General features: G+C 37.7%; 1 protein-coding gene across 7 annotated transcripts in view; it reads left to right on the top strand.

The window, feature by feature from the left end:
* LOC140469051 (E3 SUMO-protein ligase PIAS1-like) overlaps window positions 1-21,121 on the top strand; it is a 146,596-nt gene that overhangs the window by 72,926 nt on the left and 52,549 nt on the right. For 4 of the 7 annotated variants that reach the window (XM_072565265.1, XM_072565264.1, XM_072565269.1 and 1 more), the window contains one exon: window positions 19,235-19,685. In XM_072565265.1, coding sequence (XP_072421366.1) covers window positions 19,235-19,685 — 451 coding nt within the window. Of the gene's footprint in view, window positions 1-7,734; window positions 7,895-18,302; window positions 18,326-19,234; window positions 19,686-21,121 lie in introns of those variants that run through there. The other 3 variants (XM_072565267.1, XM_072565266.1, XM_072565270.1) reach the window with 2 other exon arrangements.

Below are 21,121 nucleotides of genomic sequence, written 5' to 3'. Positions count from 1 at the left end.
AGAAGAGTCAGCATAGCTTTTCTTCCCTTTATTTTCATATCTCAGAAGTAGTTATCAATTTTGTTCTAAAAATGAATTAACAATTTTTTAAAGTGTGAACTAGACTTGTGTATAATGCTGAGTTGGTGGTCAAGATGATGCTGGGACCTTAATTACATTGTGGGAACTTGTTTGCTTTGATTATTGATGTTCCCTCATTTACTTTACAAATTTGAGAATAGAATGAGAATGGTTGGGGTCTTGTGGTGCATTGATAGAATCCCTACTTTTGAGCCAGAAGGCCTATTCAATGGGCTTTTTCAGCACTGTTGAAATTCAATGATCTATAGATTACATGTGTGCTTGGGTAAAACACCTCTAAACAGGTTGACTTAAAAAAATACTTTAGAATGAGAAAGGAGAAAGCTTTGAGTGATTTTTAGTTGTATCGACCCAAGTTTCTGTTGTCCCGGTGTGTTGAAGTTGTGTCTTCATTGTGCCAGCATTCACATTGTTTTATAAAATTTTAAGCTATCTCAAGACTGTGACTTGAAAACAGTTCTGAGATTTGCAAAATAATCGATCGAAACCTGCACCCCCATTTTAAGTGATTAAAGACTTAACAGCAATCTAGGTTTATTCAATACATTGCATCAGTTGTATGATGCTTTGATCTTTTACCAAAAATTATGTCTTCTATGATCCTGCCCAATTAGCTATCTAAAGAAAATTTGTACTTTCAAATAAACCTATTGGACTATAACTTGGTTTGTGCTGGCAAAGCACAGCAGGTCAGGTAGCATCCAAGGAGCAGGAGATTTTTAGTTGATTTTTAAGTTTGTTCACCCCAGTCCAACACCGGCGGCACCACCACATCACATTGTTTAGTAATCATATGTTTCACTGATGGATTGATGAAGGACTAGTTGAAACTTCAACTTGTCATTCTTCCCAATTTTGGTTAAAAATAATATAAGCTTTTTAATTTCTCCCACTGCAGCTTCAAACATAGTACTAAGTTACGTGTATGTGGTATGTTTAATCTATCGCCCTCCCCTTCCTTTCAAAGTAAGTAACCGATCATAGGATATACGATTTTGCCTAAGCTCTGTAAAGGTCATCACTTGTAGTGATGTTCTGTTGAGTAGGTTGGTCTTCAAAGAGGCATTTATTCCCTACTATCCCAAAGCAGCCTTTTGTGTGTTATAATCTCTCAGTTGTGATATATTTGCACAGTATTAAGCTCATCATATGACTGTTAACAAAGGAGAAGATTTAATGTAATTTCCAAGCTTTAGGATCCTCCCAATATGTTGTTTTAGAAGTTTTCTTTTTAAACTTTGTAGTGCTGTTTTAGGGGTTAATTATGGGTTTAGTTCCATCAAATAAACAGTAATTTTGTTTTCTAGGCAGTCACTGTTCGGATTGTTAGAGCCATAGACACAGCACATAAAGGCCCTGTGACCCATCAAGTCTGTGCATTTCAAACACAATCTGCTAACTATCCTAATTCTGTTTTCTAGCAGTTGGCCAATAGTTTTGTATACCTTGGCATAAGTGTACATCTGAATGCTACTTAATTGAGGGTTTCTGCCTCTACCATTCATATAGGCAGTGAGTTCGAGATTTCCATCATCCTCTGAGTGAAAAGATTTTTCCTCATTTTTTTTCCTCTAAACCTCCCATCCCTTACTTTAAATTTATGCCCCTGGTCCAAGGAAAACAACCCCAGTTTATCCAATCTCTTCACTACTAAAACATTCCAGCCTAGGCAACATCCTGGTTCCATTGGCTGTCTTATTGTTTAGTATATAGTTTGGGAGGTATGCTGGGCAAACCTGTGGAAAGTCACTTGGGTCACTGGACTCTGTAATTCAATTATCTTGATTAATAATCCAGAGAATGAGTTGTAGATAGTCAATCCAATGGGTTTGCATCATTTATTAACTATTTATAGGGAAGGAAACACTTCTGGTTCTTAGCTTGACCTGGCCATTATTTCAGTCATATACCAATGAATTTTAATTTCACACTGAGGTGGAATTACAAACCCAATCATATCAAACTGCCTGGCTTTACCAATAATATCAAAATCCCAAGAATAGTTTTGTTTTTAAGAAAAGTACTCTGCTGTTGCTCCCTGGATTCATTTGTCTTGAATATCGAAGCATTTGTTTGGATGACATCAAAGATTTGTGAGGAAATTATCTGCAATGTTTCAGGCCCCAGGAGTTTTAGAAGCCACTTTATAATGTGGGATGATTCTGACAACTGATGTAACAAAGGTAATTACTGTTATTAACTTGTTTTAAAACAATGACCATAAAACCTCTAGTACTAGATACAAGGGGGATGCTGGAGTTCCAATAGGAGATTCAAAGAATTCAATGTGAAAAGAAACCAGTGCGAGTGATGACCTAAGTTTCTAAAAAAAACCCTTCTTGCTTACTGTACTTTAAAGCTGCAGCACAATATTTTGAGTTGATTGTACATAGGGCTAGAAAATTCCACTTGCCTCTGGGTTTTCATTGAAACACAACTAGTCCTAGCTTAAAAAGGGGCATCCATGTATTTCCTTTTTATGCTTGTATACAATGCTATTGCAGCCTGTTTTAACCCATTTGTTAGTTCACGTAAGCATTTAAGTAAATATTTTATTCCGAAACTGGTTTCCAATAAATTATCAAAACTTGACTATACAGTTCTTGAGGATGCTGTTCAAGACTAGTCAGCATGAATAAGTCAGAACATAAGTTGCATTCCCTGTCTCTTTTGGATGAAGTAGTGATTTAACCATGGCAATTTATGATGAACAGTATTTGAATGTCTGGAGGTTGAGTTTGTGGTCTTCACCATATGTATGGAACCAGTCCAAAGAAATGTCGAAGGTAGGAATTTGGAGAAGATTAAGATACATCATTGATAATGTGAAGACAGAATGGCAAGGATAGGGAACTGTTGGTGGCTGCATTTCAATAGGGTGGCAGCAAAGAACTGGATGTGGAAGGTGAGATGATGACTGTGACCAACTGTATTGCTTGCTTTAGAGGGTTAAGGGAAATAAGATGGGATTGATGTATCACAGATATAGAAGAAGTCATTAACCATTGTGTGGAACCAATTTGGTGTTTGGATTTGTGATGTTTGGGTATCAGTGATTTCTTCAAAGGCCTTGGGAGATGAATGGGATGTTCAGAGTCTAAATTATTTGGTCAAAGATGGATTTTGTTTTGAGAAGGGAAAATTTGATGTTTGTTTTAAAGGTTGAGGACAAAGGAAGAGAATGTTTAGTCTGGGAGTTGTGCAGAGGAAGAGGTAAATGTAACCAGAATTGATAGTGTCTTTAACATAGTGAAATGCTTCAAAATGATATAAAGCAAAATTTGATATCCAGACACATTGAGGTATTAGACCAAACAGGTGGATTTTAAGGGAGCTTTTAAGACAGGAAGAAGTAGTGAAGAGTTGTGGGGGGTTTAGGGAGGGAACATTGGAACATGAAGCTTGAGAGCTGAAGGTGCAGCAATCTCCTGGTGAGAAAACTATCATTTCCTAAGTGTGTAAATATCTAATCCTCTGGTGCAAGTCTAGACTGCTGTGGGCAAGTAGAAGACTACTTTAAAAAGGAAGTTGTATGTCATGTTTTGAAGTAGATTTGTCTTTTGCTGCAGGTAATCCTTTGGAGTTATGACACTAAAGTTGCCCATGATTGGCGCGATTCATCAAATGTACATGCATCATTATATTTAAGCATTGATGCCCCCCCCCAAGTTTTAAACTAGATATCTTGTGCTCCTGCCTCACAGTTTTTTTGCTACAGAACTTAGACAGTGATTGTTGTTTGGAAAAATAGCAACTTGGTACATCCCAAAATCTGCCAAAAAAACTTTCTGAAACATTCTCTACTTAGAAGCAATACGCAGTGCTGCAAAAAGATTGAATTATGTAAATTTTGTTGAAAATCAGATATTTACTTGGAATGTAAAAATCAGTAAAAATGAAATCAGATTGCAAGAAGATAATTTCAGTCAATAAATTGTAGTTGATGTAGTCGCATCAGAATGTTGGAGTAAGTGAAGACTGCAGATGCTGAAGATCAGGTTAGAGTGTGGTGCTGGAAAAGCACAGCAGGTCAGGCAGCATCCGAGGGGGAGGAGAATTGACATTTCTGGCAAAAGCCCTTCATCAGGAATGAGGCTTGTGGCCTGAGTGGTCGAGAGATAAATGGGAGTGGATGGAGATTGGGGGGAAGAGGTAGTTGAGAAAATGATAGGTAGATAAAGGTGAGGGCGAAGGTGACAGGTTGGAGAGGAGGGTGGAGTGGATAGATGGGAAAGGTGATCAACAGGTCAGGAGGGCGGTGCCGAGTTGGTGGCTTGGGACTGGAATAATGTGGGGGAAGGGGAAATGAGGAAATTAATGAAATCCACATTGATCTTGTGTGGTTGCAGGGTCCCAAGGCGGAATATGAGGCGTTCTTCCTAGGGTGTCGGGTGGTAAGGGTTTGGCAATGGAGGAGACCCAGGACCTGCATGTTCTTGATGGAGTCGGAGGGGGGAGTTGCAGTGTTCAGCCACGGGGCGATTATTAGTGCGTGTGTCCCATAGATGTTCTCTGAAATGATCCGCAAGTAGGTGTCCTATCTCCTCAATGTAACGGAGACCACATCGGGTGCAATGGATACAGTAGATGACATTGGTGGTGGTACGGGTAAATTTTTGTCTGATGTGAAAGGGTCCTTTTGGAGGGGAGGGGTGTGGTGGGGAGGTTGCTGGGAGTCGGGTGTGGGCTGGTGGGGGGACGTGGATCTGACCTGGGAGTTGAGGAGGGAATGGTCTCTCTGAAACGCTGATAGATGTTGGCAGGGAAATATGTGTCTGATGTTGGAGTCAGTGGCAGAGGATGATATGATGTATGCAGAGGTTGGTGGGGTGTTGCTCTATTTTAAAGCAGAAGGTCTTTTATGAACCTTTAACGTTTGAATGGAGTGTGGAAGGAATGGGGTTCTTTTTTATTGAAAAAAATACAGACTTCTTTTTTCATTTGTTTTTCCCCATATAATTGAAAGATCAAATGCGAAGAGCCACCATTTATTTCTGAACCATATCAGATTCTCCATACTGCAGATTCCATGTTTGATCTTTCAAAATGGCTGTTGGCTTCTGCCAAATTAGTATGTTGTTTCTAAGCTCTCGATTGTCTGATGTTGAGAAATTCAAAATCTTGGCGGAAATCTCAAATTTAAAGCCACAATTGCTGTCCGATGGAGTGTTGCCAAGTTTACAGAAACCGAGTGATGCAGAAACAGGTTTTCAACAGGAAATAGAGCAGGTATTCGTATCACGTATTTGTGATTCTTGTATGTCTCTTACGTAGTTTGAAAACAGTTGAGCATGGTAATAAATTGATATCAACATTGTGTGAAATTTCCAAGCTGTGTGTACTTGAGGGAACGCACCTAGGTATAGAATTCATCCCTTCAAGCATCAGTTGTGTCTAGAGAAAACATTGAGTTGTGCAACGCTATTTTAAAGTAATGATAAGGAAATCAATTTAATATATTGATTTTAAGTACATTTGTTTGCCTAGTACAAATATATGCTGGCTCTCCTCTCAAATGCTTTTCTGTTAATCAGTGATTTTCTTCCAGTGATCTTTAAGCATCAATTTACTACTTCACTTTCAACGTCAGGTGCTAGCTAAACTGGAATGCATACACCCATTAATATTGAATACTGAACCAGTGATATGTTAATCCATTGAACTCAAGGATCTGAATTATGGGTGAGATTTCACGGTATAATTTGTTATCTGGGTCTGGGACGTTATACTGCAAGGTCCAGTAGGACACTCTCACATTTCTAGTCAGTTCCATTTCTGGCATCTATTAGTTAGCAACCTTGCGTTGCATGTTTGTACTTGAGTTGAGATGTTTGTTTTGCTTATGCTTGATATGCAGCAGAAATATCTTTTCAGAGAAATACTGAAATAGAATAATTGTACTTGTGAAAAATAGAAGTTTCATCAAATCTTTTGCTGCAATGGTTAAGACTGTAGAATATTTCTGTTGCCAAGTAGAAACCAATTTGAACCTAGATACGTTCCTAGCAGTGTGACATCCAGACTATCTCCTACTGTCAAAACTTTCCTTTAATATACTTCATATAAAACATGGACTTCAGTATATTTCAGTATGCCATAACTGTAGTAGTATAATGCAGACTATGTAGATTTTCCTTTCTGGTCAGAGCAAATGCCATTCGGATTCAAAGGTTTCAGCATTGCCTGTTACAAATATTATTGGTTTCAAATCTCTATCTTTTGTTTAAGATATTCCTGAAAATCATTTTTTAAAATTTCTCCTGAACTTATGCTTGCACTTTCCTACGTGATAGTAAGCTCAACAGACTGGAAAGATCCTGCATTCGATCCCTGTTTCATGTTGAGTTGGCTGATCTTAGCTAGGATAATAGGAGTGCTATGATTAGCTTCTGCACCACTGGGAAATCAAGCAATATTCCTACTCCTGGGAAGTAATGTATCTGGATGATGGACAGCGACAGAATGCATTTAACTGGTATGGTACTAGTGGTCAAATAACCTGACATTCAAATGATCTCATGCATGAAGAGTGCTTTGAGATGCTGCAAGACTGATGGAACTCTAACCCATTATGAGTCAACAGGCAGAATAAGAAGGCATTTGGGAAGAACAAGTACTTGTCATGCCTATGATACATTTGCGTGAATTACCTAATTAATGGCTATGTTTGTCTAGCAAACAGCTATTTATCAAGTATGTCAGTTGCATATTCTATTTATAATCTAGTTTTAACAAGATTTTTGTAACCTAAAGAAATGTATTGAAACTGCTTTGATTTAATTTGCTTCATTATTTCTCGTGATTTGTTCCAAATTTAATAAGCTGGTGTAACTTGAAAGTGACGTCCGTAATGGTTGTGGACCAGGCATCTTAAAGGACATTTCCTAATTGCTTAATCTTGTATGCCCTAAGATCTCAAGATACTGAAATAAATATTAGTTTTTCTAATCTAAAACCAAAAAATGCTGAAATTACTTAGCAAGTCAGGTGTCATCTGTTGGGGGAGCACCATTTTAGTACTGATAAAAGGGTCAGACTCAAAGAAACAGTTACAGATGTTTAACAAATTAAGTATAGGTGCAAAGAAAGGGGTTTAAGGTCAAAGGAAAATGAAAGCTGAAAGACAGGAGAGATTAAATAGCAAAAGGGATAGTGGTGCAAAGCAAAATTGATTAGTAATGGAAAAATAATGAAACAATAATATGTCTAGTGGAGCTGCAAATAGCACACATAAAAAAAAATTAGTGATGAATATGATCTCGAATTATTGAACCTAGTGTTGAGTCCAGAAGACTGTTTTGTGTTCCAGCAGTCAAGTGATAAGCTGCTGTTCCTTTAGCTTCATTTAGGGCTGAGGAGAGCAGAAGTCAGGATGAGAGAACTAAAATGCAAAGTGGCTGAATGTTCGCGGTTATTCTTTTCCATCTGTTCCACATGTATCCATTTCCACATTGTGAGGTGAATACCATGCTACACATGGACCATTATGATGTCATTAGACTAACATTGACTTTTGCTTGAGAGAACAGTGCAGTAGGGCTTGGTCTAGAATTAACTTCCCATCCAGGAACGCATGGAAGACATACTGACAGAGAAAGTGCTTTATATGTATGTTTTTGCCTGAAAGACATTTTTTATTGCCTTTACCTTTAGCCCTTGCATGAAACCACACGCACCTTTTGGAATCGAGGTGGTCTGCTTGTGAGGTTTCGGCAATTTCTCTGTCGTCCATGCCCATTCACGAAGCCTGGTTGGTGACCAGGTTTTATCGAAGTGGAAAAGTCAGTGAACTTTGATGGGAGATCCTTGCAATGTAAGTGAGACACAGTGTTTACAGGTTTTAAGTGTTTTGAAGCTTGTATTTTAAAGAAACAAAAATATTTACTTGCCAGAGTTAGAGTTCCATCATGAATGCTGCTTGAGGGTTAATGTTTGGAGTTAGTTGATGAAGGTGGTTGGTGCTGTCTATTCTATTCTTTTGCCTCTTGTTCTCAGGAGCCCAATTTTGACTACAGCGATCTGAGCAGACTTTAATTATAACCTTTAAAGGTGTTGCTGTATCATTTTAAAACTGATTACTGAATTCATGGGTACTATAAAACATTTTTCAATTTTAACCTGCTGTAACATGTGGAAGAGACCCCAGATAGAAAATGTGTAGGTAAAGCTGAGAATGTGTACAGGGTATAAGCAGGTAGGGAAAGAGTTAAGTTTTGAGTTTTGTTAAAAAAAGAGGTTCAGCTGAGTATGACTCGGATCACATAAGAACTTGCAGTTAATAATGGGGTGCTGGAGGCAAGCATTATGGGTTAACAAGGTGTAAAGGTATTCATTACATAGAGCCATTTAACAATATTAGAAGCATTCAGTATGTAAGGTCTGTTAACAAGGTGAAAAGTATTCATTATGTGAAGCCATTTAAGGTTAAGGACAGTGATTGTGTAACAGCAGATGGCTTAAACTTTACTGTTGATGTTCACTGATTGTAATGGTCACCCAATCAATATGTATGTTGTCTTATCTGGGTGCTCCTCCCTGTAAATGACTATATAATTAATTAAGGAACGGCTCTTCCAGAGAAGACAGAGAACTCGTGTCTCTGTGCACATGCGCGATCGTTCTCGCTCCCTCCAGGTCCCACAATAATGATGAAGGAGGTAAAACTCTGAGCATTTTGGGGTGGAATGGGACGACAAAACTACGATTATTGTTAGATGTGTTGTGATTATTGGATAGTACTTACTGAAAAGCTACAATTTGAAGGGCACAGAGAAGAGGCTGGATGTTTTAGAAAGTTGTGATTAAGCAGTAGCAATCTTCAGTTTTAAAAGTGTGAAAACTGAGATTTGAAAAAATTGCTCATTTTCCTAGCTAGCACAAAAAAAGTGAAATAATAGAATGTTCATAAGTATAAATCCATATCCTTACGAGCATCAGTGTAGTGGGAGAAGTTATAGCTGGTGCAGGATTATTTGCTGACCTTGCCTTCCTCCAAAAAAAAATTGAGCTCAAATTGGAGAAGAATGAGACTCCATGCTCTGTATGTTTATACTGGAGTCTTGCTCTGCTTCAAATTATTTTTATAAAAATAGGCATTATGCTAGTTCCCCTTAAGAAATATCCCATTGTTGCAATCTCTCAGCTTATTAACACTAAGTTGGTTTTGAATATATGTGCTTTAAATCTTGCTTTTTGTTTTGTTACTCATTTTACCTTCTCGTATACTTCAAACAGCCCAACCGTTTTGTTCTCTTGTCACCCAGTCTTATTTCTTCATCTTTCCTGGCTACCAAGTGAAATTCATTCAGTTCTTCAGGTGTTCATCATTTCTGAACAATTTTAATGATATGAATCAACTGTGGATGACGTGATACTGGAGACAAATATAGTCTTCAATGTTCAGTGGCTTACACATTCAACAAGCAATTATTGAGTAGCAATTTCTTCAGTTGGTTCCATGTTGCCCCTGAACTGTGGACTGCAACACAGACCAGATATTGAACCTGCATTTTCTAGCTGTGATATTCTTTTATTTCTGGGTGAACAGCAATGATTTAGTGTGCACTGTAACACGGAAAACACTCCAGATAACCGCTCATCCACCCTTTGTGATCCAGTTGGCTGAACTCTGATGGCAATCCTAAGGCTTAGTGTCATCCTTCAGACATGATCAATCCTAATTCAGCTTTTCAGGATGAAAGTTAACTCGTCTTAGCTTTCAGTGTAATTAAAATGTGCAAGCCATACATATGTCTGTTCAACTTTATTTAAGAAACAAAATAATCTTTCTTCACTTTGTTCAAAGTAAGTAGATTTATCTGGTATAATACTGATTTCCCGCTTTGAGAGTTTTAAGTTACTAGATTTCCTGTGACATGCATGGAATGTTTGATGATGATTTTATAAGGACTGTATTGTACATTCTATGATACAAATTGCATTAATTTGCTGATACTGTGGCTCTTTGTCCCCTTAAGGCATAATCTAATTGCTGTTAAGTGAATTCTGAGTCTACTCTGAGTTTTCTAAATCGTAAGAACTCTGGCCTTTGTAAAAATAAAATGTGCGTGACTGACGAGATAGCTAAAAGTTTAGGTAGAAAATGTGCACAAGGTGTACTGTTTCTGCTGACATTCTTTATCAATGCTTATAGTATATCCTGCATAATTATATTGTTTGACTTGATTTGTGAAGTTGGTTAGAACAAAACTAGTTCTGTAATTTTATTAAGCTAGTCCACATTTGTTTTGAAATGATTTGTGGTTTTAGACTAAAGTGCATGAAGGAGTGATATTATCTGTTCTGTTTTAAAAATGTCAAAGTTTTGCCAAGATGTCATATCCTTTCTAATTGGCAAAGCTGTGGGAAAGGAATTGGATTATTTCAAGACCAATTTCAATATGTCTTGTTACACTTGTCAAAGTGGTTTCTTTAAATTTATTTATCACAGGTCTCGTTATGCAGGATTGCCTTCCTTTTTTTAGAAAATAGCTTTATATTGTTTTAATATTTACCTTTTCAGGTTAGTTTGTCTGTAATTTTTGTTTTGGCAAGTTTCCAGGTGCATGCATGCTTAAACCTTGTCAGTAGTAGCAAAGAGTGATGAGAGTAGATTGTAAATACAAGTTAGCTTTAGAGCCGATGTATTAAAATGATTTTACTGATTTTTTTCAATCTATTTAAGATCTTTATTTTGTCTAATTATCTTGTTTCCCTTTGAACCCTAACCTTGCTGGATTGTATTTGCATGGCTACCATTCTTGTTCATGTGATATATATATTAAATAATAAAAGATAAAGTGTGGAAAAGTGCATTCATGTCATGCAACAAACCAGCAGAAGACACCAAATAGGACCAGTACATCAAAATTGACTAGTCTCTTACATAATTCAATGTTATTAACATCAGTTCACTATAATGCTGAATTTGTTGAGATCCGGTCATACTGCAAAGAACAGGGTTCGTAAATGGGATTTTCTGGGTTACAATAGCAATTATATTTTGTCAAAAAATGTCGTAGCGGTAAGCTGGTTCTGTTGTTTCAGCTATAGTCATGCAGTTATTCTACTTTACCTTTAAACATTCAGTAATTTTAATACTGGTGACTGTCCTAAAGAAAAAGAAGTCCAGATGAGATTTGATTCCCTTTGTCTTTCTTTGGTACTGCCTTGAATAATCCTGGTCACTATTGCAGGAAAGTTATATTTGGTCTCATCTATTTATGTGGGAGTTTTTAAAGGCGTACATATTTTGCAATATGGAGAAACCTCAATTATCCGACATTTGATTATCCAAATATCTGATTATCTGGCTCGATCACAAGGTCCCGATGCTGGGCTCAACTATGTTATCTGGCCTTCGATTATCTGGAATTCACTTAACTGAACGAAATAATTCCCTGTCCGTGTCCTTCGGATAATCAAGGTTCCTCTGTATTAGTCTATTTATTTTAAATTTTTATTTTAATATTTTAAATTTTTTTTGTCCTCTCTTTCAAAATACAAACATCCAAGATCGGAGCAAAAGTACACCATTTTTCCTTTGAACTTGCATTCAGTAAGATGAAGGCAGATATGTTTGAGTTTTGAATTTCATATTTTGATCTATCCCCAATAACCTTTTAGTTCCTTTTTTCCAGCAAGCATCTACTTCTGTTGTAAAAGTATTTAATGACCCTACTGTCTTCAGAGGCAGAGTTTCAGTCTCCTCAGCCATTGAGGGGAAAAAAAAATTCCATACTCAAAGTGTGTTCACTAATTTTAAAAGCATCTCTAGCTGTGCAGGTTAGGTGAATTGGCCATGCTAATTTGTTCTATAGTGTTCAGGATGTGTTGGCTGGGTGGGTTAGCAGGGTAAATGTCGGGTTACTGGGAAAGGGTGGAGGGTGTGGGTCGCGGTGGAATGCTCTTCAGAGGGTTCGTGCAGACTCAATGAGCTGAATGGCTTCTATTTGCAAGGGATTCTATGATTCTAGTTCTGGTTTGCCTCACGAGGGGAAGCATCCTTCCCACATCCACCATTCAGAATCCTGTGCACTCCATCAATTCACCCCTTACTTGTCTAAACTTCAGTGGAAACAATCCAAGCTTGTCCAACTATTCCCATGAGACAGCCTTATCCCAACTATAATAAACTACCTCTGAACCGCTGCCAATGTATTTGCATCCTCCTTAAATACGAAGACCAAAATTGTCTTTCAAGATGTGGTCTCACCAATGCCTTGAGTGACTGAAGCATATAGTTTGTTCTTTTATATTCAGTTCTTCTTGAAATAAAGGATAATGATGCTATAGCATTTTTCGTTCCATGATTAACTATTAACATTCTGTGATGCACACACTAGAATATCTAAGTCTCTCTACAGACTCATCTTTATCCATAGTGCATGTAACTCTTTGAAAGAACTCCAATAACTTGGTTAAATGTGATTTTCCTTGATGATTCTTACCAATTAACCGTTGAGCTTTCTTAACTGTGTGTCTATATAATCTCTTGATGATTAATTTTAACACCTTCCTCATGACAGACATCAAGCTAACCGCAAACAAAAATAAAAAATTGCGGGAAAAGCTCAGCAGGTCTGGCAGTGTCTGTAGAGAGAAATCAGACTTAATGTTTTGGGTCCAGTGACCCTTCCTCAGAACTCAAGCTAACAGGCCTTACTTTCCTGTTTGCTGACTCCCTTACCCTTGAATAAGGTGATAATATTTGCTACTTTTAAGTCTAATCGAATGTTTCCTGAATCAAAGGAAGTTTGGAAAATTAACACTTGCTAGCTCATAGATCACCTCTTTTAAGATCCGAAGGAATGAGAGTTTATGCTTGAAATGTCGATTCTCCTGCTCCTCGGATGCTGCCTGACTGGCTGTGCTTTTCCAGCACCACACTCATGACTCTGATCTCCAGCATCAGTAGTCCTCACTTTCTCCCAGCTCTACCAGCTCGCTTTGTACCACTTCCCTCGTGATGGTAATTTCATTAAGATGCTTTCTTGCTTTCATCTGATTTACAGCCAGTACTAAAATTTTTTTTATATACTCTGCAGTAAAAAATATCACTTGTTTGTTGCAAACAAATGTGGACAAGTCTAGACAATTTCAATAAATTATTCTATGCTTGGTCCATCTTGTGTCAATTATCAAGATCTGCTTTCAGGCAGGGATCCTTCTTTGCTGATGGAGATTGCCTTGGCAGAAAATATGTGAAGAGCATAATTCAAAGATCTGACTTGAATGTTCCCATTTTGTTGAAAGTGACTGTGATTAAACTTGGTGAAATCACGTGCAAATGCATTCTTGTCGTCCATTATATGCAGAGCTGCAGCACCCTTTCTGATATAACTGTGGAAGTACACTGGACCTTCTCCTATATAATGAATACATAACCAATAAATGATTGCAAGAATTGAGATGAACACCTACATAATTTGTTTAATATGTGAAGTACTGTTGACTATTCACCTTACACCAACTAATTTTTTACATGCTCTTTCACTTCACTGTGGTGGCTGTGGGAAAATATGAGTGGGATTTAAATGGATTCCAAATGTTTGTGTGACAGCACACTAGTTCACCAAAGTGGTTCATACCTTTGGGTATTTTCTAATCATCCTGTTCAGCAGTGCAATTACACATTTCTGGACCAGGTGGGATCTGACCGCTGTCTTCTCACTCAGAGGTAGAGACACTGCCACTGTGCTACAAGAGTCTTCAGAAATGTGCTGCAGATATTTTCAATTAACCTGTTCACCTCTGGAGCATGCCAGTTTGACAGTTTGAGTTTTGAATCCAATGCGATATGCAGGATTCAGAACAATACTTGATGTCAAATGGTGACAATATGTTACACTCAACCAAAGAAGAACTAATCTATTAATGCCTTAATTAACATTTTTAATCATTGTTTTCCAATCTCTTTTTGTCTTGGACCATTTATCTTACCTTCTCCAGGAGAACTACAATCCTTCAAGATCCCTGCTCTTCTCTGGCCCTGTAGGAATACCAAATTCTGATCCAGACACCTTTGTCAACTGTTTGGTTTTTGTGCTAAGTCTCTTGGGATGTTTTATAATGATAACAGCCCAATTTAAGTGAGCTATGATTGTATGGTCCACTTGCTATTCTTTGCATTTTTAATAAGAATTGCAATATGGAGAAGGAAGGTAAAGGAATGGTTCTACTAGGAATTAGCAGCTGTTATTGAGGTAACAGAGATTTTCATCCTGATTAAACAGAGCATTGTTTTAGAACGCAATTCAGTTCCTTTGTTTATTGCCTTGCAAACTTCTATAAATTGGTGTCATTTAAGTTGTGTTTTGCAAAAGTACTGATTGTTAGTTAAATGTCAGCAATGTTATTGATTTTTGTATTGTTGGGAGTGTGTAGAGTTAAGCTGAAAAGATGTACTGGATTTTACATTTCACACCATGTGACTTTGAAAGGTGAATTGGATAAATTTTGAACTCTCTTGCATTGAACTGTGGAGAAAATCTTTGCTTCAGTTGACTGATTTGCAGCATTAGAAGAGTTGAGGACAGAGCGGAAGAAGCATTTATATGCTTCCACCTATAATAAAATACAATTGAAGGGTAGCATAATTGACATACTGAGCTTGTGTGAGATTGCCAGTGAGAGAAATGTAGGCTGGAGGTTGTGTTTGGACTAAAGCAAATTGATCAACAAAGTGAAAGGAGCTTCTTTCAGGTTGTTTGTGATGTACCTAACTTGGGAATGTACTAATATCTATCATTCTGAGCACCAAATTAACAAAAAGTTGAAGTTCTGCCTCTATCAGCATTCTATGCTTCCAGCACTCTTTATGAGCCTAACCATTTTTAAAAAAGGTGCTGTAGGTGATCCAATGAAACTTACTACCATTTTGTTTTGATTATCCCCTAAGCTGTACTGATTCTAGGGAATGTTACATTTCACACACTTCAGTACTGAAACAATTCCTCTTTATCATCAGAATGGGCTTATTACTTTTACTCTTTTTGAATTCTGTAAATGTAGAGTACTTCCCAAACTTGTGCCTCGAGCTCCCAGACAGATTTGTAGCAGTGAAGTCTCACTGCCAACTCCTATTTCCTGTTCTGATCACTTTTTTTGAAGTGGTTAGAAAGGCATGCAACTACAATGTTTGAATCTTCCTTACATTGTGAACAAAAAACGCAAAGCCAGTCCTTTTATTTAAGGTACAGAACAAGCAATTGCTTTGATCTTTGCTTGTCTCTTCAGGGTGAAGTTAGAATGATCAGGAGCTCTACTCTAAGCAGGTTTCATTATCGTTTTAAAATGAAAGTTGGCCTTAGTATGTCTGTCTTCCCTCCTGCTGGTAAAAGGCACTTGCAGTGCAATGGTTGTATCTGCCTGTAGAAAGTCTCAGTATGAACAAGTTCAATCTAATACTAAGAAAGTTAGTTCAGTATGTTTACATTTAGAAATGATTGCGCATTAACGAATAGAATTAATAATTATAAATGAGAAATGCATGTTGCTATCTGTGACCATGCACACAGTGTTTTGCAGAATGGGAATAATGCATTTAAGAGCGATCACGACAAATGCCCGGGGAAGACCAGGTTAGAAAGATGTGTAGATGGAGAAAGTGTGGTAGGCAGGGTCTGTGGAACATGGACCATTTGGGTTGAATGGTGACTTCAGGACAAACTGAAATGCTGCACAATTAACGAAGTAGCTTTGAACTGTAGTCACTGTTGTAATGTTGGAGAACTGGGCACACAGCAAACTTCCACAAATGCCAGTGTAATGATGACCATTACTTGAAAATAAACTATTCGTTGTTTAAGGGAAAACTATTAGCCAAGGGGTTGGGAAGAACTCGCTCTCTTTTTGAAATAGTGCCAAATGGTTTTTCACAACCCTGTGAGAAAGAACACAAGACCATGTCTTAATGTCTAATTTGAAAAACAGTATCTCTAAACATGGCAGCATTTTCTTAGTGCTCCGCAATAACCAAGCTAGATTTTCTTCCTGTTCAGTTACTTGTGTGGCACTTGAATTCACAACCTTCTGACTCCAGAGGTGAAAGTGCTAACAACTGAGCCACAGCTGACATCTTTGGAAAAATTAAAGACTGAATTCTGCAACAAGCTCTTAAATTTAGGAATAGTTAGTCATAGAGAAGTACAGCATGGAAACAGACCCTTCAGTCCACCTTGTCCATGCTGACTAGAAATCCTAAACTAATCTAGTCTCATTTGCCAGCACTTGGCCTATATCCCTCTAAACCCTTCCTATTCATTTACTCATCCAGATGCTTTTTAAATGTTGTAATTGTCCCAGCCTCCTCCACTTCCTCTGGCAGCTCATTCCGTACACTCACCACCCTCTGCATGAACAAGTTGCCCCTTCGGTCTCTTTTCAATCTTTCCCCTCTCACCCCAAACCTACATCCTCTAGTTCTGGAGTCACCCACCCCAAAGAAAAAACCTTGTCTCTTTACCCTAACCAAGCCCCTCATGATTTTATAAACCTCTAAGATCACCCCTCAGCCTCCGACACTCCATGGAAAACAGCCTTTTCAGCTCAAACCCTGCAATCCTGGCAACATCCTTTGCAAACATTTTCTGAACTACTGCAAGTTTGACAATATCCTTCCGATAGGAGGGAGACCAGAATTGCACACACTATTCCAAAAGTGGCCTATCCAATGTCCCATACAGCTGCAACATGACTTTACGGCTCCTATACTGGAAGCTCTGACCAATAAAGGAAAGCATACCAAAAATCGCTTTCACTATCCTATCTAGCTGCGACTGCACTTTCAAAGAACCATGAACTTTCACTCTAAAGTCTCTTCATTCAGCAACACTCCCCAGGACCTTACCATTTAAGTGTAAAAGTCCTGCCCTGATTTACCTTTTAGCTTGACTGGATAGGAAAATAAATACTCAACTTTTCACTTAACCCTACAGAGTTAACAAAATGGATTGTGTTGCCCATTGTCCAAGTCTGCAGAAAGCTGACCATGAGCCAGACTGGTGGTTTCATATTCTTCCTTTTCCATTCATTGCGGGGATCTTGTTGAAGTATGAAGCTGTTTCTATTTGAAATAAATTGGTTAATTGTTATAATTTGGATAGCTGAAATACTAATTGAAAGGTAAAAATGCCTTCAGACCCTCCTTTTCCATCATACTTAAATACTAGTGTGCTGCTTGTGCCACTAAACTGTGCCACTAACGTGGCTGAAATGGATTATACTCCTTCACAACATTTCTGCATCAAAGCTGTCACCACTATATGTTGAATGTGCTGTAGTATCACCTTCTGTTTTGATTGAGATGGAAGTAGATACACGTTTTTTAAAAAAAATAATTTTTGTTGCATCCCAGTTAGGTTTGACCTCACCAATCACGAGCAGCAACAGCAGTTTCTCCGGAATCATTCAATGATGTTTATTGGCCTGCAACTCTGGACTTTTCTGACAAAGTAAAGAAGGGGACACAGTATTAAACACTGAAGTTCATTATAGTTTTGATTCTGACAGGTTTGGCTTTTGGATTTATGAGTATTTGCACAAGTTGTTACATCATAAACTCAAACTTGGCGAATACCTACCTGCAATTCACTGGCTGTCAGTGGTGCAAAATCCTGATTGTTCAATGCCAATGTAAATCATTCCATTTCACTGATGGATTGTAAAAAAGTAACACTAGCTAATAATCTGTCCAAAATGCTACCTTTTTTTTTAGGCTAGTTAACAAATTTTGGTTAAAGTGTGATGAGTATAGACTGTGGTAGTTCACTGAAGCCTGCCTTCTCACCTTGCCTCGCGGTGGCAGAGTGGCCCCCTGAAGCTACACAACCGCTTTTATATATCTAATAGAGAGAAATGACTGGTGCACTTCAGCTGAATCTTACACATTTTAAAAGTAATAGCAGAAACCGCGTTTTGTATTGTGTGTGATGCTTTGAATTTTTTTTAAAGGCATATGTTACTTAAATCATTCAGCAGTTTGAATTTGTTTTGACAACCAAAATCAACTTTGTGTGCAGAGCCTCATGGAGTTGCTGGTAACATAGGAGACAAATAGCAATGTTCCAAAAACATCATTCTGCAGCTTTCAGAGCTGATAAGTACTGCAAACTGCATGCACTTCTGTTATAGACATTGCTTTGCCAAATCTGCAGTGGTTACAGGTCTGTTGAATGTGGAGATAACTAACCTATCCCTCTCTCTAGACCTGGAGGCCTGGGTTGCAGTACCATCTGCTCTAAAGGTGTGTTATAGCATTTCTGAACATGTTGATTTAAAAATATCCACAGTATCTTCTTTAAAGTTAATTCACCATTGTACGATATTATTTTGCCAGTGGAAAGAAATGAAAAAAGTATTGTATCAGCATTAATTGTTCCATTCATACTATTACTCCTTTCCAGCTGCATGGTAGCTTATGTGTGGTATGTTTAAATAAAGCTTCTGATAAGTGCTGCCATGGTGTACCTGGAAACCTACAAGTGCACACTTTTTTGCAGCAATAAATTGAAGTTTATTTAAGGGCTTTCAAAAATAATTTAGTGGAAGTAATCTGGAAAAGTAACGAGAAGTTGAATCGTCATCTACAATATAATGTGCAAATAGATTCTAAAAGAAGTTGTTGAGTCTTGCTTCCAAAATTGCATCCTATAGCAGTTTAAACTGGTAAACTTGTAAAATTTGGACAAATAGATGGGTAATTCCTATAATGCAATCCAATGATAAATGAGATCTCAGTATCAGTATTAATTTTGAATTGAAACAGTTAATGATGTGCTAATGCATGTTAACTCAACCAAAATGCCAACAGTTGAAGTCAGATTGGCAAATAGCCTTACTTCGTCCATGATAAGGTCCTCCATATTTATATCTGTACAGCTTGCTGAATTTGACTTTGGAAAAAAATATTTAAGTGAGGTTGTCTGTTGCTTCCATATTAGGCTTGATGAAGGCTATTGGATTTTGCTTTATGTACTGCTTAGACTGGGTCCTAATTTGACAACTTTAATTGATCTATAATGCCATGAATGGGGTGTAATATTTTTGTGGCACAAGCCCTGTGAATACTAGAATATTGTATTAATTAATCACAAGACAACATTTTCCTATTAATGATTTTTCTCTCTCCTTTATTTTCCCAATCCCTTTAAAGCAAATGGTTATGAGCCTTAGAGTGTCGGAGCTTCAAGTGTTACTGGGCTATGCAGGACGGAACAAACACGGTCGTAAACACGAACTCCTGACAAAAGCACTGCATTTGTTGAAAGCTGGCTGCAGCCCAGCTGTTCAGATGAAAATTAAGGAACTATATAGGCGGAGATTCCCACAGAAGATTGTGACACCCGCTGACCTGACCCTTTCTTCTGTTCATTCAACTTCAACTTCCATGACTACACCATTGTCACCAGTTGCTATCCCACAGCTCCCCTACGATGGGCATGCAACAACATCTCCACTGCTTGCTGTTTCTCTGTTGGGACCTAAACACGAACTAGACCTGCCACACCTGACATCATCGCTCCATCCTGTCCATCCGGATGTAAAACTGCAGAAATTGCCCTTTTATGACATTCTTGATGAACTGATAAAACCAACTAGTCTAGGTAAGAAACAGGTGCCCAAAATAGACTTATTTTGTTGCCATTTCTATAGTGCTTGAGATAAACATAAGAAGCCCAGTTCAATAAACCAATATTCTATCTGAGAATACCTGGTGTCGTGACTTGTTTTCAGTAGCTGAAATATTTATTGAAACCATGACAGTTAGACTATTTTAAGATATAAATAGTTGGATGATTCGTAATCTATCTTGTTTTTACTTCGTAAGTTTATCTGTTCTTAACTGTTAAATGATAAATTTAATTCTGTGTCCATACTTGTATATTCACCCATGAGCAGTGACCAATTTTGGGCTTATATGAATGTTACATCTTCTTTTAGCACACGAATCATACATTGAATTGAATTCAGCTTTCTACTGAAGAGGCATGGAGTGCTTTTCTAACACTGAGATTGGTCCGCAAATTCCATGTTCTGGATTTTGCATTGTGTTTCCATGAGTGTACTGACTGCCAAAAGATTGGAACAAATCTTAGGACAATATATTAAAATACAGCTTTTGTTGATTTTCTTTGGAGGCTGGTGGATAAAGAAGTTGCATTATGTCAGGCAATCCAACACAGTGGCTTATTTTGAAAATGTTATACCCTCTTATGTAGTTATCTTGCACTCTGACCTACACCTCTTCCAAACAAAATCCTTCAAACCATCCTTGCAATCTGTCCAATGCCTCTACTGGTTTCAATAAAATATTAACTAGAACCTCACCTGTGGTCTAACCAGTGTTCAATGCACTCTAGCATAATCTTTCTAGTTTTAATTCCAGAAGTACCGTCTTTATGTAACTTGCAGCATTTTGCATATTTGTGGTCTAGAACCCTTTGCTCTTTGCCTCATTTAGATACTTGTTTTGTAATTTTGACAAAGTACACATTGTTGAAGATCTTTGTCTAACATTCATCAAGACAGATGCAAAGATGCCACATTTCAAAGGGAGCAATGATTTATGCTGCACGAGGAAAGGTTTGGTTGCTGAATGGAATCTGATTTGTCAATGTGTTTCTGTGGAGGATGCACCATTGTCCCAATGCTTTTGTGTAATACAAAAAGGTGCAATTTTGGGGCATGTTCCTTTTTACCTATAAAAGATAGATCCCTCCATAAGAAAATGTATAGCTTCTATCATGGATATCTTCTGGGTTGACTGAATGGTGACCTCTTCTAAATTAGTTTTCATGTATTAGCATGTACTTTATATTGAAGTCACAATTGTTAGTTTCATTCATTGCAAATATGGAAAATATGAAGCAAATGTTGACTTTTTCAGGGATACCTTTATTCACACTTGCATATTCTTTCTCTTCCACTTCTTCGTTCCTGACCCCATCCCTAGTCTCACATCCAATTCTCACAGTTTTTTGGGAGTTGAAGTTCCTGTTTCGAAAACTTCATTTTGCTCTCTTTTTTCATTTTTCCCAAT

This window comes from Chiloscyllium punctatum, chromosome 48 (assembly GCF_047496795.1).
Source record: "Chiloscyllium punctatum isolate Juve2018m chromosome 48, sChiPun1.3, whole genome shotgun sequence".
NCBI lineage: Eukaryota > Metazoa > Chordata > Chondrichthyes > Orectolobiformes > Hemiscylliidae > Chiloscyllium > Chiloscyllium punctatum.
This window is presented reverse-complemented; position numbering and strand designations above follow the sequence as displayed.